Below are 25,097 nucleotides of genomic sequence, written 5' to 3'. Positions count from 1 at the left end.
CAGCAGTATCATCATGGGCAGCTCTACAGATCGTTAATGCTGGTTTATTTGTTTTTTCAAAAAGAAAAGAAAAAGATCTCACAGCGGATGGGCACTCAGCCACTGGAAGACAGAGAGCAAATGTAAACAAGTTACTGGCTTTGAACTTGTTTAATAATGCAGGGGAGGGCCAATGTTGAGTCCAGATGTGGATTTATAGAATTGCTTTTAGACAAAACTCACATATGCACTTGGTTTGTTTGAAATGTGTCAACGCCATCTTTCCCTTCTCCTAGGCCTGCTAGACTTTTTCACGTTGAATCATTTTACTTTCGGTATCCCAGGATGGGACCATCACTGCATATTGACATCCCATTGGAGAGAAGCTTGCACATGCTGATAATTGATGTTGTCTTTCCTCCTTCCACTCTTTTCTCCCCTTCTAGAAGCCGAGCCAGAGGTTGACAACCTTCTGGTTTCAGATGCCACCCCAGATGGTTTCCGTCTGTCCTGGACCGCCGATGAAGGGGTCTTTGACAGTTTTGTTCTCAAAATCAGAGATACCAAAAAGCAGTCTGAGCCACTGGAAATAACCCTCCTTGCCCCCGAACGTACCAAGGACATAACAGGTCTCAGAGAGGCCACCGCATACGAAATTGAACTCTATGGAATAAGCAGTGGAAGGCGCTCCCAGCCAGTCAGTGCTCTAGCGACAACAGGTACCGTACAGAAACAGGCAAGAACCGAGAAAAGTCACTGCCTGGGGTCTCCTTCTCACAGGGCTAGGAACTTACAGGAGCTTTGGGTGCAGACTTCAGCTCTTGGCAGTTTCGACTATAGACGGGGAGACTGGACAATTTGGCTGAGGCTCTACACACAAAAAGTATTATGTCATTTATTTAATAGCATTGTGAGGATTAAATGAGATAATTTGTGGAAAGCCCAGAGCAGGACTGGCACATAGTGAGGGCTCAGCAAATGAGATATATTTCTGTATTCATTATTGTCATTAATACATCACCATCATTACAATTATCGCATTTTTTCATTCCAAAGATTTTTTTCTTTCTACCCATTATCTCATCATTTTTTATCCAGTTATGCAGTTCCTTGTTCTTTGGTCAAATGTTTGAATTATGCTATGCAGGGGTAACACAGAAGTGGTACCTCCACCTATACAATTAATATTTATAAAACGCTATGTGTGACAAATCCAGTACCATGATCAGGAAGGAAAAAGAGGAGGCTGGCATGGTTAAGGCCTGCTCCTCCTGACACCCACTAATTTTATTCAGTACTTACAGTGACTCTAAAGGACGCCAGAGGAGGAAATGAAAGGCCTATCCATCTGAGTTCTTTCAAGGAGAATAAAGGAAGATGGTTAATAACATAGCTGCTAATAATAATAATAATAGGAAAACTAAGATGACTCTTTAGAAGGAAAAGGAAAGACCTACAACAGGTGGGGTGAATTTCTTCACAAAACTGAGAGAAACAGGCAAACACAGCCTTAGCTAGAGACAGCTGCTTCAAAGCGGAACCAGAGAAAAGACTCATCAAATCCCAGGAAGAGGTGAAGGGACCACAGAAGTGATGCAGCGCAGCCTCTTCTGTTTGTGCAGAAAGAACCCGAGGCCCAGAAAAGGCCAAGGTATTTTGCCTAAGGACGCACAGCCAGATTTGGGGTAGAACCCAAACACCAACTTATTTTAATACCATTAACTATAAGCATGTTGGATGACAGATAACCAATGACTATACCAGGGTGGACAAACAGTAGGTTCACAGTTACAAATACATGAAACACAGTTTATTATTGTATTATTATTTACTTATTATTGTATCATTTGCTGTACAAACAACTGTACATGAACTTTTGCCCACCCTTGTACAGACTTTCCATCTGGGGCAAGTACAGAGAATACCACTAGCCAAAACTTCTTTGTCCAGGGATGGGCATTTTATTATGTCCAGTTTCAGGACCTCGTGAGCTCCAAAAAGCCACCTATAGAAATCATAGTATTTGTGGACGTGGAGGAAATGCTGAGAGCCAGGCAGTGACTCAGTGAGGGGGAAAACCCTGCTCCTCAGGAACAAGGACACCCTCTCCCGGGCTGCAGCTCCTCGCCGCCTCCCCCTGGGGCTGCCCATAAAACAACAGCAGCCCAGAGACAGAGCCTGATTTTGACCTTGGTGTATAAACACTGGTTTTCAAAGTTTACTTCTAATTACTGATTTTGTTTTGTTGGACTTTTTTTCTCGAGGCTCGGCAGTTCCAAAGCCAAAAGGAGAATGAATAATCATGTTGGTTTTTTTTTGGTTGTTTTTTTTTAAAGAATGAAAGACAAGAAAAGATAGACTCTGCTTTTTTAGAAAGCCCTGTCTTTGATTTCTGTCTCTGGGGCCTTGTAGTTCACACAGAGTTGTGTGTGCATTGTGTGTCTGCGTGCCTGTGCTCTGGTACTGAGAGGCAACAGGAGAGGTAACTCTGTCATCAACTTTATAAAGTTTCCCTCTGTTTTTTCATCCCTTCTCCGCCCTTTCTTCCCTTGCACCATTGTAAACCACCTCTGTGATGCTCCGTGCCTCTTTCTCCTTATGAAGCTGCTGCATATCTTTCTCTTACCCCCGAGTGCCAGCTGCCAGCCCCGAGTGCCCTGGTGGCAGAGGGGGTGGTTAGAAGCCGTGTAGCCTGGTGGTTAGCCTGCAGTCTCTGGGTGGATTCCGTGTAGTCTGATCTGGGCTCTGTGTCTTTCCGGCTGAGTGACTTTGGACCAGTCTCCTTTTCTCTCTGAGCCTCAGTCCCCTCGCTTGGCAGATAGAATTTACCTCAAAGGTCAGCCATCAGGTTTACATAAGATCATGAATGCAGAGTATTTAGCAGAGTTCCCTTGCCATTGTAACAAAATTAGCTATTATTATTATTATTATTTAATAAAATATAACATAGCCTAATGTAACAACATGATATTAGGTAATTTAGTATAAATTTTATTTTTAACGGTCCACTTGGTTCAAAATTCAAAAATTACAGAAGGCTTAGAGTGAAGTTTCTATTCTACATCCCTTCCCCCCAGTTGCTCTATCTGGAGGAAACCAGTATTACCACTTCCTTCTGTATCATTCCAGAAATATGCTATACAAACAGACAAAATTAGTCATAACTCTACATTCTCTTCTACCCTTTTCTGGCACAGTGGTTAACAGACCCTCTGCTGTACGCACTGTTGTTGATGTGCGTGCGTGTGTGCGTGTGCTCCTTGCTTATTCACAGATCTCGGAGATAACGGCATACACATTAATTTGACCATTTCCCTACTGACGGACACTTAGTTCGTGACTTTTTTTCCTCCTTCTATCCATCATTCCCTGCATTTCCAAGGGCACCTCTTCCCTTCTATAGTTTAAGCCACTTCTTCCTAAGAGCCTTGGCCCCCTGTGGGATGCCTGGGGTGCCAAGAGCTTCTTTTGTCTCTGGGGAGTTCAATGACAACACGTCTCTGAGGATCCCCTGGAGGGGCCCCAGAACAGACAGAAAAGAGTTCAAAATCCAGCAACAGAGTAAAATGATTTTGTCATTCTCTTCTGGAGGTTCCTTAAACTGTCCCCACTGGGAGTCCCAGTCATGTACCCCTGAGGCCAATGGGGGTAATCAATGCCCCTTTCGCCAACTCCCAGAACATGCTCCCTCCCACCCCATCTCCCTTTCCAGCCAAACAGCCTTTTCACCCCTCTGTTCAGTCCCAGTTCAGATGCATTTGAAACTGCACACCACCATGTCGCAGTGTCATTGTGTCTGGCAGTGAGTGTCTAGGTCAATGAGTCTGCAGAGACACTTGGCTGTCCTCCTTTCCATGTGAAGCAGGCTCTTCATTGCCAAAGGAGGCATGCTAAAATGACAAATGGCCTTCCACACTTAGCTAGGTCTACAGTCCAAAACTATTATGTACATGGACCCTGCAATTCCACTGCTCCTGTACACTCAGGAGTGCATGGTGGATGAGGCTACTGAGTCCTATGGTTGCTAAGATAGTGTGGATAATATCGCCAGTTTTCAGATGAAAAAACTGGGGTTCAGAGAATTTGGCTGTGGCCTCAAGGCACACCTTCTAAAATGGGCCAGGACCTGCACCAACGAAGTTTGCAGGAGAGCCTGAGTTTACATACCTCCCTGGGAGTTTTTCCTCAGTTGGCCTCATCTAGACCTTTCCTGGGGGCTACTTCAAAATCCAAGGTGGCCCATGGCAGAAAGAACCACATGGCAAATAAAAGAAAGAGAGGGCAAATCATGTTTGCTGACTTCTTTACTGCATGCCAGATTCTGCACTGGGGCTTTATACCCATTATCTCTGCTAATCCTCAGAACATTCCTTCCTGAAAGTGAACACCATTTATCACCGGACAGCTGGAGCAACTGAGGCTCACAGCAGTGAAGGGATCTGCCCCAGGTTGCCCAGGCTCTCTGTGGTATTTGGACTCTCACGATCTTGTAGGCCCCAGAGCCCTTGTGGTTTCCAAAGCTCTTCCAGCAGAGGGTAAAACGTCAGGCAGCCACAGAGCCTGGGGGTGGCTACCAGGTTGCAAGAGAACGCTGTAGGAGGAGAGAAAAAGATAGAAAGGAAGAAAAAAAAAACACCCTCTACAGAGTGGTCTGTGGGTTTCAGAACTTAATGATCCACGTGGGTTGGAACAGGGAAAAGATGAAGTGAGGTCCCTGGAGACCTGAAAATTGTTTCCTGAATTCTCTGGTTAAGCATGGTCAGCTAAAGAGGGCAGAAAGCTACGCCAAAACACACAGAGAGAAAGCCAAAGGACACTGGGTTTGCAGGGGGAAATGTTTATGTAGCAGGAACGGGCCCCTGGGCGTGGCTTTCTCCACAGGTAGAACCCATGTCCTTGCTGTGTTTGCTTTGGTGATGGGCCCAAGGTTACTCCCCTGACTCTGGACCTCTGTCCAGTTCTGGGAATGGGTTTGCCGAGGTCAGTTTCCATGCAAACATTATTTTCAGGATCCTGGGGTTTTCCTCCGTTCCAGCGCCCAGTCCTGGGACCCAGAAAGGTCACACCACAAGAATGTTCACTGGAAAACCAACCAAGCCTCAGTTTACTCCTCCATCAAATGGCTAATCATACCCTCTTCTCAGGGTTTTCTAAATGAGAGTCCTTATAAATTGCTAAGAACTATGCTATTGTCAAGTCTTGGTATCATTTAATAAAAGGGACTAGAAAGCCAAGGTTTGGGAAAACAAGTGCTAAAAATCCCGAATCAAAGGAGGGTGTGTCTCAAGCTGGGAATCCACTCACCCACACTTCCTTCCATGTCAGCCAAGGTGCTAACATTCTTCTTGAATAAAACCAAATGGCAGCTCCACAGCCCAGGGCCCTGAACCTGAATGAAAGACTGGGTATTTCCATCAAAACAGTAACTTGACCACAGACCACCACATTCTCCATCCCAAAGGCTTGGCCCAGAGACAAACTAGGGGCTGACTTTTCCTGGATAAGGAATCCAGGAAGAATCTTTGATGAGCAACATAGTTACCTAACTGTTTCTGGGTCTTTTCTGTGTTTTCCTCTCCACAGCCATGGGCTCCCCGAAGGAAATCATCTTCTCAGACATCACTGAAAACTCGGCTACTGTCAGCTGGATGGCACCCACTGCCCAGGTGGAGAACTTCCGGGTCACCTACGTGCCCATCGCTGGAGGTAGGAGGCTCGGTGAGGCCACAGGGAGGAGGTGCCTGGGGGTCTGGGTAGAATAGCGAAGAGACCCTGGTCACTCCCGTCCTCCCAACCATCTTCATGTTGGAGAGCATCTGGATAGACTCCATTGTAAAGTGCTATGAAGTCCGAGGAAGAACCTACCATGGGAGGGTCATTGTATGAAGATCCCTCCCAGCCCTGACATTCTAAACATCTGTGAGAAAGAGATCCCAACACTGTGTTCACACAATGACAGAAGACACAGAATACACTGGCCTTTCTCTTTGAGCATGCTCATCTGAAAAGCTGGTCTTGACCTGGACATATGTGAGGTTTTTGCCATTGGGCCCCCAAATCTGTCTGTCTCGGTAAAGGATGGGAAGTTGTGACCTAGTAGAATGGAGAGTTCTAATTCAGAGTACATGGGCTGTAAAACAAATGACTATGGAGGAAGCACAGTCAAATCCGTCTAAAAACATTCTGACAGGTAGTGAGCTCCCTGTTAGGGGAAGTGTGTACAGAGAGAAGGCTTGACAACCTCTTCAGAGGAATGCTGTAGCATCTCTATGAGGTGCTGAGTTTAACTAGCTGATGTTCAAGCTCCTCACCAGTCCCCAAATTCTAAGAAATATAAATTTTGGGCTTTTTAATAGCTGTCAGAGTACAGACTTGATTATCACCATCTTCTCTTCTTAAAGAAGAGAATCCCTACTGGTAAGGGAGCCTATATATGCCTAACCTAAAACAATGGGTTAAATATGTTACATGGGCATCACATGGTGAGCTTCCCATATTCTTTGTGAGAAAAATAAATAAAATTTGTACAACATGACAGCTCTCTACCAAATGGAAATTGACCATTTTTAACACATTGTGACTTCATGCTTTTTCCTCCCCTGGCTTGGATTTTGGCATCTGCCTGGATGGAAAATTACATTATACAAAAAGTAAGACCTCTTCTCTTATGCCAGAGGGCAAGAGCAAACGAGAAGTCAAGAAAATGGCACTGGTATGGTGTCATCTCCGAGTCCGGCACACCCATTCTTGGGGCAACAGTGAGTGCGTTTCGGCGAGGCTCCCCAGCCCCGACGCTGCTTTACTGTGTTGCAGGTACACCTCAAGTGGTCACTGTGGACGGAACCGGGACTCGGGCCAGGCTGGTGAAACTCTTACCTGGATCCGAGTACCTCGTCAGCATCATCGCCACAAAGGGCTTCGAGGAGAGCGAACCCGTCTCGGGAACCTTCACCACAGGTGGTGCTGTCGCCTTTAGTATTACCACTCGTGACTCAGCAGCTGGGAAAATGTTTCCATTTAGGAAATCTTAGTGGGAAGTGGACTGGATTTGAAGCATCGCGTGCCTCATTTCGGGCCCATCCCCTTCCTCCTATGGGCTGGGGAACCCTAATTTTATTCTTAAACATCCTGGACCTCTGTTTCCTGGGGCCATATGGAAGGAAAAGGCCAAGCTGGGGAGTCACGCTGAGCTGGGTTGAAATCCTGGATTGACCATTTCTAGATACATGAGCAGTCAATTCATTTCTTTAGGCTCTAGCTTCCTTCTCTGTGAAATGGGTACAATTCTGCTTCCTCTGCTGTAAGAATCACGTGAAACAACATAGGTAAAGCACCTGTATATAAGATGACTGTGTACAATCAGCCTCCACCCCCTTCCCCACCTGGTGCCAGCAAATCACGAGGGTCCTTTCAAGCAGGTGCTTCACACAGACATGATTCAGTGACAGCTACCAAGTTACTGCTCTCAACTGAGCAGCCACTGAATTCCCGGCTCTGTTACTAATCCCTTCACATTTAAACCATTCAAATGGCTACTGTCACTCCCATTCTACAGAGGAAACAACTGAGACCCGGAGCCCTATGACTAGTAAATGCTGGAGACAAATTTCAACTGAGGTCAGTCTAGCTCTGTGTGCTTCTCAAATAAAGGATTGTTTTCCTGTTACAACCTGATTTGGACAGCACCCAGTGAGGAGGGGGAAATAATGAATTGCATTGAAGAAGAATGAATTGGGAAATTTCTCTTCAGGCAGCCATGTCTCTAAACAATTTATCCTTTGATATATGAGCAATTATCCAGTCTAATCCATTCAAGGATGCAAAGAATGGGCCTTGTAGAAATTTTAAAAATATCCTAATAGCCTCAAAGAGTTTGTAACATGCAATTAAAACACCCTATCTGAACCCAGAGTCCTGACCACCCTGCCACATAAGCCCTTGTTGCCCCCACAGAAATTTTTCATTCACGGATTCTCCATGGCAGCAGACAGCAAAAGCTGGATGCCTTTCTCCCCAAGGCACCCGTGTCCTCGCCAGTTAAAGGAGATTCTGTGCAGGCGTGATGAGGCAGGAAGGAACTCGGAGCGGAGGATGTGGGTCCCCCAAGTCACTCGGCCACTCCTGACTGTCAAGTCCAGTCATTGCCTCCCTTGGGACTCAGGCATGTCATCTGCAGAAAGAGCTCATGACAGCTGCCCTCCACCCTCCTGGGGCTGTTGTCCTGAAATAATTAAATGGTAAATGGGGACACAAGAGGAAAATAGTCGTAAGTAGCTTGGTTTCTAAAAAAGCAGTGTTGGGTGTCAGCAGTGGTCAACCAATCGGGCCAGGGCCCTGTATCCATCCTTTCCCAGACCAAGTCGTTGGGAAATTGTATCAATGACTCCAAGTAACTTGAATGCTCTATTGATAACACCGCCATTATTGAGTGCTGTCCCCAGCACACATCACACACAGCACCAGGTTCATCCTTGCAACAGTCCCCCTTTGACAGCTGAAGGAAGTGAGGTTTGTAGAGGGAAATTACACAGGCCACACAGGCCCCAGACAGAGAGGCCAAGGCGGAGCCCAGCCCCCAGCCCCCAGCCCCCAGAGCCCATGTCCTCGACAAGCCACCTAACCAGAGCTCTCACTCAAACCCCAAAAAGCCTCAGGCAGCCTTCACTCCATAAGTTTCCTGTGTGTGTGTGTGTGTGTGTGTGTGTGTGTGTGTGTGTGTTTTAAGTTCTCTCCCTTGGGAAAGCAACAGGAACTATAATGATAACCCTTGTCACGTGTCCAGCCCTTTCCATTTGATACAGCATCTTTCCACCTATGATATCATGTGACGATCAGAATAACATTGAGGATTCCACCAAGCAGAATGAGTATCCCCATTTTACAGACGGGGAAATAGAGACCCAAGGTAACACGTCCAGCAAGGGAGGACTCAAACCCTGCTCATACTGGCTCCCAAGTCAGGACTCCAAACCTTCCATGCAGCTGGCACTGTGTCCCCAGCCAGGAGTCCAGGAGCAGGGTGGACAGCAGAGGTCTGAAGACAGCTGTGGTCTGAGGTCCTACCCATGACTGCCTATCTCTGACACATCACCATCTTTCTTTGCAGCTCTGGACAGCCCCTCTGGCCTGGTGACAGCCAACATCACCGACTCAGAAGCCCTGGCCATGTGGCAGCCGGCCATTGCCCCCGTGGACAGTTACGTCATCTCCTACACAGGGGAGAAAGGTGAGGCTGTGTCCAAGACCCTCCCCACCATGGGGAGCATCTGCTCTGCTGAAGCTCTCCCTGTTCTCCCTTCTCCGGCCGCCTTTGGTGGAGGATGACAGAAATGCATGGGGAGGCTGGAAGGCCAGCAGTGTCCCTGTGGCTCTCCATTCCCACCTCAGAACGAGGGCTGGGGCGGGGGTGGGGTGGGGGAGGTGTGGCAGGGCCTGGTCGGGGAGTGGCAAGGAGGCCCTGCCTGTGTGCCGCTGCCTGTTGTCAAAGAGCTTGCACGTTGTGGTTGTGGTTTTGTTGAGGAAGTCCAGTCGTCCATTTAAAAGAAAATTAAAGGCAACATCCCTAGCCTGTTCCTCCTCTCCTGCGAGGGTCTGCACCTTCCGGCATCAGCCACCCTCTCTTCCTCTCTAGGAAGCAGCTCTCGTCTCTTAGAAAGAAGGGCTTCAGAAGCTTAATCTTAAAGGGGCTACTTCAGGTGATGCTGGGAACCTAGGCTTCCCAGGGGCCACAGAGGGGCCTGCGGTAGCAAGTTTGAGAAACCAGAAGGCATTGTTCCTCGTCTTTGCAAGCCTCTTTGCTAAGATGCTCAGTTGGCAAATTAAACACCTGTTTTATTAAACTCCAATGCAAATAAGAGAGGAGAGGGATTCCTTTCCAATGAATGAGCCATACGTTTGTAATGAGCTCCTCTAGAAAGAATGTTACTACATTAATCTCAAAGCATATGCTAGTTTTATATTTGATGGTTCAGTAGGGTTTTCCTTTCAGTGACTGGAGGACAAGGCACCATGACCCGTGTCTGGGGCCTCTGAACATCTGAACTCAGGCGGCACCAACCTGAGAGAATTCTTTGTGAGGACGGAGCCTGGGGGAGGGAATGGGGAGGAGGACAGGTGTGTGCATTTATTCTTTTTATTCTTCAATTCGTAAATATTCTCTATGCACAAACGCTTCTGAGTCTGAGAAGATGGTGTTGTCTCACCTAAAATACATCAGGATATAGCTCACGGGAATCATGGAAATTTTGAGTGCCTAGGAAAGGCGTGATCTGGGGGTGCAGAGGGGGGCTCATAGATGATGTGGTGGGGTGGCCAACCCGTTCCAATTTGCCCAGGACTTTCCCCGTTTTAGCACTAAAAGTGCCACACCCTGAGACACTCCTCTGTCCCTGGCAAGCCAGGATGGCTGGTCACCAGCGATTAGGGAATAAACACATGCGCTCGGGCACTAATGTTCGGTTTCCACCTTGGACCTGACCCAGTGGGTCCCAAAGGCAGGACCCGACTCTGGTGCGTCTGTCGCCCGACTGTTGTGGTCCTCCAGCCTAATGACTTGACAACATTTGTCGAAGTATAAAAGGCCATGTAAGTAAGTAAAAAGGAGAGGGACAACGAGCCCTGAGACAGATGAAGTGCAGGCAATATTTAAAGATGCTCCAGCACCACTCCTCCAGCTGTGCCTGCACCATCTGGAAAATTCTCCTGACCCCCAGTTCCCCTTCCTTCTGATTTGGTGCCTGGAAAAATTCAGTCTCCATATGATGAATCCTTTGTACATGGGCTGAATGCTCAAGAGAGAGAAAGGGGCGTGAGTCATTTCAGGAACTCAAACGTGCTTGTCTGCAGGGCCAGGGAAAGTGTCTGTGTGAGAAGGAGGTGTGTGCACTGCTGGCGGAGTCTGCTGGTGGCTCAGACCAGCAGAGGTAACTGCCTCGGTGTGTGTGTTTCATGTACAGTGCCAGAAATTACAAGAACGGTATCCGGGAATACGGTGGAGTACGTGCTGACCAACCTCGAGCCGGCCACGGAGTACATGCTGAGGGTCTTTGCAGAAAAAGGGCCCCAGAAAAGCTCGACCATCAGTACCAAGTTCATGACAGGTACAAAGACGCCAGGAGCCCCTACCTTAGACAGTCCCCTCCCCAGCATCCTTCTTCAGTCCGATCTGTGCAGTGTCACTACTAGCCAAACTCCCCAGCGCCCACTCCATCTGGGCCTGAAGAAGCACACGGCTTCCTGTTGACCTGAGATGACCTGTTCTCCCAGTGGACCAGAAAATAATTTTAAAAGAAGAGCTTATAAGTAGAAAACCAGCCCCCACTGGCCCTCAATTCAGTATTTAGTGATCCATGTTCTAGACAAGGAAATATTGTGAGAGAAGGATTGTTCAGGCAAGTTTGTCTAAATGTCTGTTGGGTTTTTATACATTGAGATCTTTTCACAAACTGTAGCAAGCAGGGGAATGGAGGAAGTGCCCTCTCAGTAGGGGTGAGCATCGATATGGGTATGCATTTGTCCTCTTGTTTAGGAACAAGGGACATCAGTGACATGTTCACAGCTGTGTCTTTCTCTCCCAGTCCAAGGCCCATCAAGGCTGGGTTGGGCTCGGGAAAACCTGGTCCCTCGGATGAGGTGGAGCCCAGAGGACATATGCCTGTGGAGATTATATGGCTCAGCCTCCTCATTTACAGATGGGGAAGGCTCCATCCAAGGTCATGTAGAGCAATGGTTAGAAAAGGACTTAGACCCAGGCCTCCGGATACCTAGCCAGGGATTTTCGTCTTACACATGCCGACTTATTTGCTGTTGGATGTCTTATCTTCTCCAGACCTCGATGCTCCTAGAGACTTGACTGCTACCGAGGTTCAGTCGGAAAGTGCCGTCCTCACCTGGCGACCCCCCCGGGCATCTGTCACCGGTTACCTGTTGGTGTATGAATCTGCGGATGGTACAGTCAAGGTATCTTGAAGTATATAAACAAGTCTCCACTGCTAATTGAAACCTTCCTGTTATTCTCAAAGTAGGGAAGAATTATCTGGGTGTGTTTCTCTATCCCAGTGCAACTGAGAAACTGGAAAAAAAATTTACAGGGGCTGGATGCCGTGCCTTCTGAATCATATGCTCCAGCATCTCTCATTTCCATCAGACTCCAGTTTTGGTAGCTGGCCAAGGTCAAGAACCACTGCTCATAAGACTTGAGAACAGTTTGGGAGCTGGATTCTTGGTCTGTTGACATTTCGTTGAGCAAAGGCCAAAGGCTTCTTCTGCATTTTTGCCACATATACGTACATTACCTCCCAGAGGGCATCTCTCTGTTGTATGTCTGAAATACGTATCACCGTGGTCTTATGACTTGAACAGTGGGTACTGTTCACAGGAGTAGTTCGTGCTATTTATTATTTCTCTACCCAGGAACATTTTCCCTTTTACTTTGTAATTTGAAATAACTTTAGACCTTCACTTAAGTGAGATATTCCTAACTTAACCTGCTAAACCTTGCTAATGAATTTTTAATTTTGGTCATCATCCTTTATATTTCTGGGGTCTCTTACTTAGTCTCTGCACATTCATCTGTTCCTAGCATATTGTTCACGTTTTGTGCATCATCTTCTCTTTATCTCTGAGAATGCATGTTATTTTTTTATTCTACAACCTGCAGTGTTTCTTCCAAGTTCTTTTCTGTTTCACTACTGTTGGTTTGGTTTAGGTCTCCATCTTTCATGCTGGAGACTTCTACCCAATGTCTGTTGGTCCTTTTGCCCTGGAGCCAAGAATGAAACAGCTGATTGGGAATTCCAGTCACACAGACAGGGCCTGTCAACTATGGGGAAAGTACCCAGCAATTTGGGGGGGGCTCCCAAGTATCAGTGCTGTAAGCCTCCAACTCCTGCAAACCAGGCTGCCGGGAGCCCAGCTAGAGAAAGAGTGTGGGGCCCCCCTGTGCACAAACTTTCTGTTTCTGGTGTGATGCCCCAGCCTCCCCTGCAGCTAGCCCTGCTGGGTTTGGACAAGAGCCCCTTCCCTGGCTCAGCCTTTCCGGAGGCTCGACTCAGCCTTCCCTCTGGGCTGGGAAGGACCATCACGCAGACTGTCAGAGCTGGGGGTCCTTCTCTCACACAGAGCTTTTAAACAAACTTTTGCTCAGCCATGCCCCACACTGACCTTCAAAGGCATCTTTGCCCCTGCCTGCATTCCATTCCTGAACTCCCCGGGTGCTGGGGCATTCGTCATCAAGCCTCTGAGGGCTCGGCCAACTCAGTCCCCAGCATTCTCCATTCTGTCCCGCAGTTGCCACTCCCCTGCACACTTTCTATCTACCAGGGTTCCGCTGGCACCGCGTGCCTGGGGCTGTCTCCTCTGCCATGTCCCTCACTGTGTGGGTTTACACTGTATGTCCCTTCACGCTCATTTAGTGGGCATCAGAGGCCAGTAGAGATAAACCGTCATGTCTGGTCTTCCGTGCTTAGCCAGAAGCAGACACATGCTTCTAGTTACCATCATGGCCCTGCTTGGAGTTGGTATAACAACGAACTAACCCCCTGTGTGAACAGAGGCAAGTCCCTTACTTTCTCTGGGGGGCAGTGTTCACATCTATAAAATGCGTGCACTGGACCCACCAATCTCTAAGGTCCCTTCCTGGCCCGGCAGTCTAGGATTTGGTGTCCACCTAACGTCATGAGTCTCATTTCAATCCATCCTAGTTGCCTAGAAAATGACTTTGCACAGCAGCCTAGAGAGCTCATAGGTAATTGTATCCCCAAGTAATTCAATGAACCCAGCTTTATATCTGATCCTTCCCCAAGGGCCAGACCTGGGGGTCATGCAAAGGTCACTGGGTCACTGATATCAAATAGGCACTCACCCTGGTTTACTTTCCTGCATGGTCAGTTCCCAGCTTTATGCGAGTCACTCCAGAAAATCAGCCCAGTGTAGGACAGAAGAGTCCTGGACAGGATGCCGGGGGGCCATCCTCTGCCACCAATAAATTATGGAGTGAGAGCAAGTCTCTTGGCTTCTCTGAAACCCCACCCACATTGGAAGAATCAGGATAACTTCACCTGCTGAGTTGTGAGGGTGAAGAGGACCTCCCAGGGGCCTCCGTACTGAGTCATCACTGCCTAACCCCGGTCGGCTGTGTCTGCAGCTTGTACAGAGCACTGCTGTGTTTGGTTAGCTAGGAATGCAGGTTGAATTCCAATCTCACACACCAAGGTTGTTTGCTAAAAGGTGACTTCACAGGCATGGGAAGCTAGAAAGAAGATTTGAAAAGAAAGAGAATGTCCTGCACATTGAAACCGATCACCTCTGGGCAGCAGCACAGTGACCAGTCACAGACTGCAAGCATGGTTAGCTTGCAGGTGTGTGCCGCAGCTGCACACGTCTGCCTCTCCTGGATGCCTTTGCTCTAGAAGAGAGGCGTGCTGGGTCAGCTCCGGTCTTCACACGCCCTGCCTGCCATGCACTGCAATCACCTCCTGGCTGAAGAGAGCCCCAAACCGACTGGGCTTTAGAGTCATCTGGGGAGTTTCTCACATAGGCACCTGGTCAGGCCCCACTTCCAGCCCTTATGATCCCGTCAGTCTGGGATGGAGCCCAGTGTTGCATTACTCTAAAGCTTTCCAGAGGGCTGTGAAAAAGAGCCGTATTTAGGGACCACTGATATGACTGTCTCAAAGTCTAAACCTTTTGTCCTTCGTGTAATTCACCTTGCTACCGTATTAAATTGGGCTCATGTCATAAACCTTTTAGGAATCTCCACTTCTTATAATGACAAACTTTAAATTCCACAGCATGGCATTTAAGTCCCCTTGTCATCTGGTCTTTTCCTACCTCTTCTTGCACTCCCCCACCAAGAACCAAGGATGTCTGGGGCGGGTTGTTGCCTTTTCATATTATTTTAATTAGCTCTGCCTCTCCTGGCCCCAAGACCTTAGCTCATGCTACATTCCCCCATCTCTGACATCTGAGGAGTGAGCATGGAGCGTGGCACACATTGGGACCAGTGGATTCTTGTTAAATACAGAAATAAATGGGAGTAAAAGGGAAGAAAAAGAAACAAATGGATGGTTGAATGAATGAATGCATCATGTGTACCCAAGGATTTATGTGGCCAAAAGTTATTCTATTCTTTCTTCTGCCCTTAGGAAGTCATTCTGGGGCCAGACACCACCTCCTACAGCCTAGCAGAGCTGAGCCCATCCACTCACTACACAGCAAAGATCCAGGCACTGCGTGGGCCCCTGAGGAGCAAGCTGGTCCAGACCATCTTCACCACAAGTAAGCAGCTCAGGGATCGAACTCTGTGAGCTGAACCAACCCTCCTCTCCTTCTCTGACTGCTACATTAAACCTTTCTACCAACCTCTAAAAAGGATCAGTTCCCTGCTACTACCTGAAAGCCCAAGGAATGTGAGTGCAAGGGATAATGGGGCTTGTGGCAAAAGGGAAGGAGGGTCAGTAAATAGAACATCTGGACTCAATCCTCATCTCCACCACTTGCTCTGCGTGACCCAGGAAAATCGCTGCCATTCTACAAGCCTCAGTTATTCCATCTATACTGGTCTCAGTTATTCCATCTATACTCAGTTATTCCAACTATACATCTATGGGATTAATAACCATCCCTTCTTCACAAGACCTTTGTGAGGGTCCTTGCATTGCACTTAACATCCTAGCCCATTGTGTGGTCCATTCTCAGGGCTCATTGTAGGTTTAGGGTCCCTCTCTTTTTTCTCAGGATGTCAGCGTTTACAAAGTCTGTCCAGATTCAGAATCATACACTGTCTTCCCACCAAGCTGGTGCGGTGAGCCAAAAATAGAATACCCAGTCTTTGGTGGGGAAACAAAGGTTCCCAGAGACTCAGTGACCTGCTCAAGGCTACACCATGAGTTAGAGTCAGATTTGGGCTCAGGTGTTCGAGGACCAGGGCACCCTCTCTGCACCCTGCCACTGGGTGTCTTCTGCAGATGGCAGACACGCAAGGTGTTCCACTGGTGAATAAGAGGAAGCAGCCATCCCTGGGAAGGGAGGCATCGGTCTTTGTACAGCCTTGAACCTGCCCTTCACGATTCACTCTGGTCACTCTGCATACACCTGCTGAGGGACGTGCACAGGCAAACGTACCCCTGACAGAACTTACGCCAGGTGCTGAGAACACAACAATATGAGTGTATCCTACAGATGCTCTCGGAGTAGGGCTATGAAATAGACAACAGCTAATGCCGCAACCTCAGGTGAAGGTGAAGTACAGCGGTCCAGTGAGGAGTCAGATCAGAAAAAAACTCCTCTGGCTGCCAATTCTCTGTGCCGCCTGCTAAGCACAGACCCAAGACGGTCTGTATCCACCATGTTTTTAATGTTTTCCATCACATTATTGCACTTGGAGATTCCCCAGGCATTCTCGTGTTCCCCCATCTAAGATTCCCAGGCTCAGGGCAGTTAAATGCCTTCTCTGGCACCCCAAGGCAAGGAAGGGGCAAGTTGAGGACTAGAACCCTTTAGTTTCTGAGTTATCTGATGACACTGGGTACATCCAGCGTAACAGCGTGCCCTGATCCACAGCAGGCCACCCGCAGGGTGCTAGGAATCCAGCCATCCTGGCCGGTATATGTGCTCATCAGGTGCTGCCTGGCTGCTCCAGGCAGATCAAGGCCAACCTCCTACATGCCCACCCTAGTGGCTTAGCCCTCCTCCTGCTGCCATCACTGACGGCTTCCATCCATCCATCTGAGGGACTGAGACAGATGTGTCCCTTACATCCATAACCTCTGCACCTCATTGCACCCTCGCAAAATAGGTTCTGTCCCCACCTTGCATGTAAGGGAACAACGTCTCAGAGAGGGTAAGTATCCAGCCAACAAACAGTAGCACTGAAATGTGCAAGCTCCACCCCAGGCCTCCCGCTCTGACAGCCACCCTTTCCTCTCACCCTGCAGTTGGACTCCTGTACCCATTCCCCAGGGACTGCTCCCAAGCAATGCTGAACGGAGACACAACCTCTGGCCTCTACACCATTTATCTGAACAGCAATAAGACCCAGCCTCTGGAAGTCTTCTGTGACATGACCTCTGACGGGGGCGGATGGATCGTGAGTATCAATCACTGAAACCTCAGGCAAGGGGCCTGGGAGTGGAGGGCACGTGGGGTGGGAGGGGCGGAGGTCCTCTCCCTGCACTCTGACCCCAAGGCACATGAAGCTTTGTCAGATATCACCTGTCACACAGAGACATTCAGGGGTTAGCTCTTACACCAAAGACTGGGAAAGAAGCTGTGGGTTAAAAAACAGAAGAAAATCATTTTCTTGTGACTTACCTCCTCTGATCCTCAGCTGTGTGATGCATAAATATGACAGTAGTTACATACCTACTCTGTGTATTAATTTGTACCTGCTCTCTACCAGGCACTGTGCCAAGAACTTTATATGAATTATTTCAATCTCTACCATGTGATCTAGGAAGTATTTTGCAATTGATAAACTTTATTTTTTTTATTGTTCAATTACAGTCCCAATCTTTTCCCCTGTTGCTCTCCCCTATCCTGCCCATCCCTCCCCCCACTCCCTCTGTCAATCCCCACCCTGTTGTTCAAAGACTTATTCAAGTCTTATTTAAGTCTTTGAACAACAGACTTTAAGAGTTTATTTAAACTCTATTTTTTAGAGCAGTTTTAGGTTTGCAACAAAATTGAGCACACGGTACAGTGAGTGCCCACATACTCTGGTCCCCACATGCAGCCTCTCCCACTATCATCATCCCGCCCCAGGATGATGCATTTGTTACAGCGATGCCACTGCACTGACACATCATTGCCACTCAGAGCTGGGTGGTATTGTTAGTCCCTATTCTTTAAGTGAGGACACCAAGGCTCAGAGAGGGGAGGTGACCTGCCCAGAGTTACCTGGCAAACTGTGACAGGGGGCTGGTGCTTTTCCTGCAGTCCAGCGCTCTTCCCCCCAGGAAGATGCCTTCTCCCTCCTTCAATAGCTTACACGCACCCAGCTTCACTGGTTATGTTTGCAGGTATTCCTGAGACGCAAAAACGGGCGTGAGGATTTCTACCGAAACTGGAAGGCCTATGCTGCTGGCTTTGGGGACCGCAGAGAAGAATTCTGGCTTGGTAACGCAGCCCTGCATGTCTGTGACCCAATGTCCATATCTGCCCTCCTTGTCACTGTCCCAGCCCACAGCAACCTATGGGAGAGAAATGGATGAGGAGGAGACAGCTCTGGTGGTAGACTCAGAATTTCAACTCCTCAGTGGAAAATACTTCAAATTCTCTGGATCATTAAAAATAAAAATCTGGTCAAGGGAAAGCCAACAGCCAGGCCTTAAGAATGAGCTTAGCCTTAAGTCATTCACTGAACCATTTATAAAATCGTCCTTATTGATACCATTAACTGCTTCTGTTCTGGTCTCCTGGGGCTGAGATGGGCTGTTTATAACCATCACCTCTAAGCACCCCTGCAAGGTACAAAATCCCCATCTTGCCCAAGAGTCTAGCCAACACTATAAGCATTTGAGCTGCAATTTGAAATCTTCCAGGCTAACATTACATCCATACACCCACACAGCTGACACTTTCCCACAACCTACCTGCAGAGGGCACTGTCCTGTGCACCAGTGCCTAGGCGGGGAAGGTGGATCCTGCTGTCCTCCATTGTCCTTCACTTGTAAGGAGCTTTAGAGTTTACAAGTTGTTGTTTCCACCTTACCTCCTTTGATCTTCACAATACCCTAGGTGGTTGGCAGGGCAACGCTTGTCACCCTGATTTTACCTGAGAACAACATCAGGTAAAACATCATCTGTTTTGCCTGGTGTTGCACCAGCAAGGATTGAGCCTGGGTCTGTGTGTGACCGCAACTCCCGTTAGCGTTTACAGCCACTGCTCTGACACGGTGGAGTAGAAGTAATGGCCTCAGTCACTTGTGCTTCTGCATCAACCCCTGCCTGTCATCCACAGGGCTGGACAACCTGAACAAAATCACGTCCCAAGGGCAGTACGAGCTCCGCGTGGACCTGCAGGACCGCGGGAAGACAGCCTACGCCGTCTACAACAGGTTCAGCGTGGGAGATGCCAAGACTCGCTACAAGCTGAAGGTGGAGGAATACAGTGGCACAGCAGGTAGGAACCCACAGGACCGGCTCGTGTTTTCGGCTGATCCCTGTGCTCATCATCCCGTCCTTCACGAATCCATCCATAAATTGCATCAACATGTGAATCCCTACTGGAGCCAGTGCAGAAGAACTGCTGTTGAACAGGGCTGGGTAGATAGGTATTTTGGTCACTGAAACAGAGGAGGTTAGGACGCAGGACATCCAGGACTGATCTGCAGCTGCCATCACTTAAAAAGGTGCCTTCTTACCCACTTTTAGATACCAGTTTTAGACTGATAAAAAAACAGTCTCTCAGGCTTTAATACTCACGTCAGCCAGTGCTTCTAGGTATCCTGGGCATGTGCAGTGCTGACACCCCGAGAGCCAGCGTTTCTTCCAGGTTCCCTGGTGGTGCCGCCCACTGTGGGTGGTGTTGCTGGTCTGTGCAGGCAATCCACTCCATCACCCAAGTGCCTGCATCTCAGACGTCCCTGTCACACGGTCATCCCTGTCACACAGTCATCCCGACACTCTCCAGCAGCCTTTTCGTTCCTTGTCTCATCCATAACCTAGTTCAGGTCTCGAAGATTTCTTTGACTTGAAATGACCTTTGCATGGTTTCCTGGCTCCACCCTAGGGGAGAAATAAGGAGGGAAACCTGCATTCAGGCCTGGTAGGTAATACCCTCTTTCACAGACATTCCCCACACATGACCCCCATTTAAGTCTCACGAAAACCATGCCAGGAAGACACAGGGGAGAAAACCAAGGCTCAGAAAAACTCGGTGGTTTGCCAAAGATGAAACAGCTCGTAGCAGGTGGGCCTGTTGCAGAACAGGGCCAAGGGGGGGGTGTACAATACACTAGTACTGAAAGGACCCCCCACTAGGTTTGCTTGTCTGCCACCAAAGGAAAGACATCTCTCAATGCCAGATATTTGCAAAAAGGAAAGGAAATGTTTATTTAAAGCTATACAGACTTAAAGTAGTGACCTAATATCTTCATCAAAATACTAAAGTCTTTTAAGATACCCACAGACACACACAGTCTTTCCTTCTCCCCCTGCCCTTATCTGGGGTACCGTATCTCAGGAAAAGTTGTAGTCCGTGATTCAGGCTCTCAGCACCATCAGCTGTGTTGCCACCAGGATCTCCAGTTAATCCAAAACCATGTAGCACCTTCTCATGGCCCACCAACAGAAGTCCTTGCACCCCTTTTCTTCCAGGCAAAGTCTCTCCTACTTCTTAAGCCATATAGCCAAAGAGAGCACCCCAAAGCCACATGGTTCTCTCCCCGGCAAAGCTGTGCAGGCCCCCACTCTGGCTAAAACCACGTGGTTCTCTCCCAGCAAAGCTGCAGAGGTCTCCACTCTGCCAAAACCACGTAGCTCTCCCTGCACTGCCACAGCCGTGTGGTCCTCTCCTCAACAGCTATCGAGTATGCGTTTAAATACCTGTACCAATCTTCCTATGCAACATCGTTTTCAACTCCTCCTACAATCGGTTACACATGCCAGCATTCCCGTATCCTTCCAGCTTTACTGGGCTGCCATTGTGAGTCCGGGCAGCTGTGGCCGTATGGTGTGGAGCCAATCTTCTCCAAACTCTCACACAGGTGCTATAACCAGGGGAGTTGCCTCCCAGCTACATCTTGGGTGGAAGTCACTTCCATTCACCTGGCTCAAAGCACAGCCACAGCTATTTAACATATCCATGAAACCAGTTAAAGGTTACAGACATGTTAAATGACCGTGTCAGAGGTTAGCTGCAAAGCTGTTCCTGTACAAAATAGTCCTGAATGTTCCTGCTCTATGTGTCCCTTCCCCCCACTCACACCTGTGCGGGGAAGGGTGAGGACATCCTAATATTTCCTGGATACCTTGAGTTCTGGACCCCATTCCAAATCCCTATTTGGGCTCCCCCTCTGGGCTGCACCCTGTTACAGGCCCAGGGCACAAGCCTGGCTGCAGAAGCTGTTCTTGGTATCAAGGCAGATCAGGTCTGAGAGCATGCCCAGCCCATGCCCCCCAGGCCCACTTTGGGCAACGCTCAGTTATGTGCATGAAAACAGAAGAGAGAGATGCTGTGTTACTGTCCAACCTCTCTGAGCCCTCCAAGGAAACATCTATAATGGGGAAAAAAGTCTCCTGGTAAAGGTTCACCAAAAGCCAGGCTCAGTCAAAGAAGAGAGGGAGCAGTTAGAGAAGAGGAAGACCTGGGGGCAAAAACTGTTTTTGTTCTTGCATCCCTCAACGAATTCTGATGGCTTACTACCTGGCAATAAATACCTCTTTGATTGAGATGGCTTCAGGCAAAAAGGGTCTAGTTACAAGGCAGACAAAGACACGGATGGAGCCTCAGGAATGAGGGAGCCTCCGCCCACCAGTCTCTCGGTATTCCCACCCCAGATGAGCTGGGATGTGCCCCTGCACACAGGCAGCCCTGACAGGGAGCATCTCATCAGCTCCTGCCTGCCGTGTTCATGCTCTTGGCAGCTTAAAAGGGCATCTGAGCCCTCTGACAACCTGCTCCAAATATCAGGCTCGTGTGCCGTGGCATTTCATATTTTTATGCACAGCGTTGACCGGGTGGGGAGTGAGGTACATGGAAAGAAAGGGCACTTAAATGTTCCTAAAAGTCAACGTATTAAGTTACAAAGTAGATTCCCAGAAAGCACTATCTATGAATGGACTTTTTGTCTAAGAATCAGGGAATGCTGGTCCCATAAACACTATGAAAAATATATGATACGCAGGCTATTTAGTGACATCTACTATCTGGAGGGTTTTTGTTCTAAGTATGGCTCTAAATATTTGTATTTGGGGAAAGCATTCTTGAATGCAGATTTCTCATATCACTCAGTGAGCTCCTTTATGGAAAGATGCAAAAAACCGTAAAAAGAACAACAACCCTAACTATTTGCTCAGCACTCTGCCTTTATAGCATACACCGTCATACACGGTCCCGACAGCACCCTGAGGTGGATAGAAGCAATACGCTGGCTCCATTTTTAAGATGAGAAAACAGGTTTAGCAAGAGACTTGACTTGTGCAAGGTCATGGCTAAGGAATAGAAGACATGGGCCTTGAAGTTGGACCCTCCAAAGCCACCCACAGCCCTCTTTCTACCAGATTATGCTGCGTCCATCAGAAACGCATCCTTGGGTGACACTCATAACCCACCCAGTCCTGTATGTGATCCTGAATCTGGGTCCAATGTTCAAGGCCAGCCCACCCCAGGACCTTTCCATTGTCACCCCTGGTTCTGCCCCTCACGGCCCACAGAAAACTCCAGCTGGGATCTCTCAGGCACGTCCTTTCTCTCTCCCAGGTGATTCGATGGCCTACCACAATGGCAGGTCCTTCTCCACCTTCGACAAGGACACGGACTCAGCCATCACCAACTGTGCTCTGTCCTACAAGGGGGCCTTCTGGTATAAGAACTGTCACCGTGTCAACCTGATGGGCAGATACGGAGACGATAACCACAGTCAGGTGAGTAGATCGTGAGGCCGAAGTCCAGGCTTGGGAAACTGGTTGGGGTGAGACTGGGAGGCAGGGACCTCAGGTGGATGGTGTGTTTTTCCCAGCACCTCAAGGAGAAACCCCAGTGGCACTGCAGGTCAGGGGAAATCATAGAAACAGCGTGTGTCAGCTCCTGAAGTTCCCGAGGGGAACCACTGGTCAAGTGGGTTGCAGAATAGAAAGCTTTTCCCGGACAAAATCTTTGAATGCCAAAGGGAGAGCGGATTCCGTGGGGACCATCCAGGGGAAGCGGGCGAGCCCAGGTGTTCCCTCCGTCTCGTTATGTTGCTGGTTACACTTCACTGCCTTCCCCCCAACATCAGTGTAGTACAGTCTCCTTGAAAAATGAAAAAAAGCTACATGCCAAATGGAAACCACTTTTTTCATCCTCCCAACCAATTGGGGAGAAGAAGGAGATCATGTAAAAGGCCACCAAAGAGGGGCGGGAGCTCGGCCCTAACTCTGACTCTGCTCCAGCCGCCGTGACAGAATTCGTTTCACCTTCATAGCACCCCTCCAAGGTTGGCACTGTCAGACCTTTAAAAAAATAGTCAAACTGAGGCCCAGAAATGTTTGATAACTTGTTCAAGACTGTTTATGTCTCAAGCAAAAGCACTAAGATTTAACACTATATTCCAGGTTCCAAAATGTGTTACATCTGTGGTCTTTCTGCCATTCCACACCAACCCCTATTAAAGTACTTTGTAGGAATCTTGTGGATTATAAACTCCCCTGCCTGTAGCTACTCAATCCTGTGATGTCCAATTGGGACCTGAATTCCGTTAGCACCTTTCCTAACGATGGCAGGTTTCATCAGCCACCACTTTGTTTAAAGATGGCAGATCAAACCTCAGTGGCTTCTGACTGAAGTAAAATAACCGAGTCAGAACCTGCCGGCACCTTTGAAAGCTTTCACTGCACAGATCAATAGACACAGGGGCAGCAGACAGCTGTGAGCTACCGAACAGCCACGTTGAAACAGAACGTGCTCCGTCAATTAAGTAGCAACGGTCAGTGAACACCTTGCCTAATGCAAACCAACCTGGAGGTCTTCTCTTTTTTGCAGGGTGTTAACTGGTTCCACTGGAAGGGCCACGAACATTCAATCCAGTTTGCCGAGATGAAGGTGAGACCCAGCAACTTCCGAAATCTCGAAGGCAGGCGCAAACGGGCGTAAAATTCAGGGACAACTGGGTGAGAGAGGTGTAGGGCCCAGAGGAAGACAAGAATTCTACCAAAGTATCAGTACAACCCATCTGACCGTCAAGCCACACCTGGGCACTTGGCAGGAGTTAACATTGACCATGGAGCAGTGGGGCCGCTGGCAGGAGCGCTGGCCTCCAAGCTCCGCAATTCCTTCTTTCGCACCAAAGACGACAGTCTCCAGCAGGTTTCTGTTTTGTTGTTTCGGATCAGCAAAACGCTCCCAGGGACAGCAGCACGAGGGTTTCCGGTTTCCCCTCTCGGGGTGGCTCTGGGGCTGGGAGAGGGGTGGGCTGTACAGTGGTAGTCTGTTTTAGAACCAGCTGTATTTTACACAGAGCTGTGTAATTAATTATCACTATTTTTGTTAGCAACGATTCAATGTGTGTCATTGGGAGCCATGCCTGTGTTTTACATTTCATACTGCAGAACCCAGACAAGCAATGCCGTTTCCATGTCAAGGATGTAATTAATGTTATTAATATAATAATGATGATGAAAGCTAAGGACTTTTAAAGACATCTTCCTTTCCAAAACACATGTGGACAGTACCTGATTGTATTTTTTTTAATAAAAGCACAAGTACTTTTAAACAGAGCTGTCATTTTGCCTTTTGTTGCTGAGCCTGAATCCCGCCTACACTAGTGCGCTTGAACCGGGCGGGTGCTGGAAAGCGAAGGTGAGGAGGGGTGTGGTCACATGGGAGATGAAGGGCCGGAAGGGAGGGGAACACATTTTTGGACAAAGTTGAACAAGGTTGGGAAAAGCTGACAACTTCAGATTTGTCTTCTTGCTCAGTATTTCCAAGACTAATCGTTTATGGTTTAAAAGATGTTTTTACACCCATTTTCTAAAGTAATCTCCTAACAATTTTATGACATAGGCGAGGTGAGAATTGTTATCATGCAAGAGTTAAAATTCCCGGAAGCAGAACTGCCTGAGTTCAAATCTTGGCTCCACCATCCCCTCATTCCCTAAGCGCTCTGTGCCTCAGTTTCCTCACCAGTGAAATGGGGATGCTCACACTTCTTAATTTCAAAGCATTTCTGTGAAAAATAAATGATATTATCCATGGAAAGCCCTTAGCATAGTGCCTGGCATATATTAAATGCTAATAAGCATTAGTTATACTATTCCTTTCTAAATTTTATTTATTGATTTTAGAAAAGAGAAGGGAAGGGAGAGAGAAAGAGAAGAGAAATGTCCATTTTTTTTGTTCCACTTATTCATTCATTCGTTGATTCATATATGGGCCCTGACCAGGGATCAAACCCACAACATCGGCACATCAGGACAATGCT

At 48.2% G+C, this 25,097-nt stretch overlaps 1 protein-coding gene across 7 annotated transcripts in view; it reads left to right on the top strand.

Moving 5' to 3' along the window:
• Nucleotides 1-24,393, top strand: part of TNC (tenascin C) — a 97,575-nt gene extending 73,182 nt beyond the window's left edge. For 5 of the 7 annotated variants that reach the window (XM_028512267.2, XM_036022127.1, XM_036022129.1 and 2 more), the window contains 12 exons: nt 426-698; nt 5,563-5,685; nt 6,793-6,936; nt 9,086-9,205; nt 10,935-11,078; nt 11,807-11,937; nt 15,123-15,255; nt 16,914-17,065; nt 17,997-18,093; nt 18,938-19,099; nt 22,400-22,563; nt 23,660-24,393. In XM_028512267.2, coding sequence (XP_028368068.1) covers nt 426-698; nt 5,563-5,685; nt 6,793-6,936; nt 9,086-9,205; nt 10,935-11,078; nt 11,807-11,937; nt 15,123-15,255; nt 16,914-17,065; nt 17,997-18,093; nt 18,938-19,099; nt 22,400-22,563; nt 23,660-23,770 — 1,754 coding nt within the window. In that variant the 3' untranslated portion in view covers nt 23,771-24,393. The remainder of the gene's footprint in view (nt 1-425; nt 699-5,562; nt 5,686-6,792; nt 6,937-9,085; nt 9,206-10,934; nt 11,079-11,806; nt 11,938-15,122; nt 15,256-16,913; nt 17,066-17,996; nt 18,094-18,937; nt 19,100-22,399; nt 22,564-23,659) is intronic. The other 2 variants (XM_036022132.1, XM_036022133.1) reach the window with 1 other exon arrangement.
• The last annotated feature ends 704 nt before the right edge of the window (nt 24,394-25,097 follow it).

Source organism: Phyllostomus discolor, chromosome 3 (genome assembly GCF_004126475.2).
Source record: "Phyllostomus discolor isolate MPI-MPIP mPhyDis1 chromosome 3, mPhyDis1.pri.v3, whole genome shotgun sequence".
Classification (NCBI taxonomy): Eukaryota; Metazoa; Chordata; class Mammalia; order Chiroptera; family Phyllostomidae; genus Phyllostomus; species Phyllostomus discolor.
Note: the sequence above shows the minus strand (reverse complement) of the source record. Positions and strands in the feature narration are given on the sequence as shown.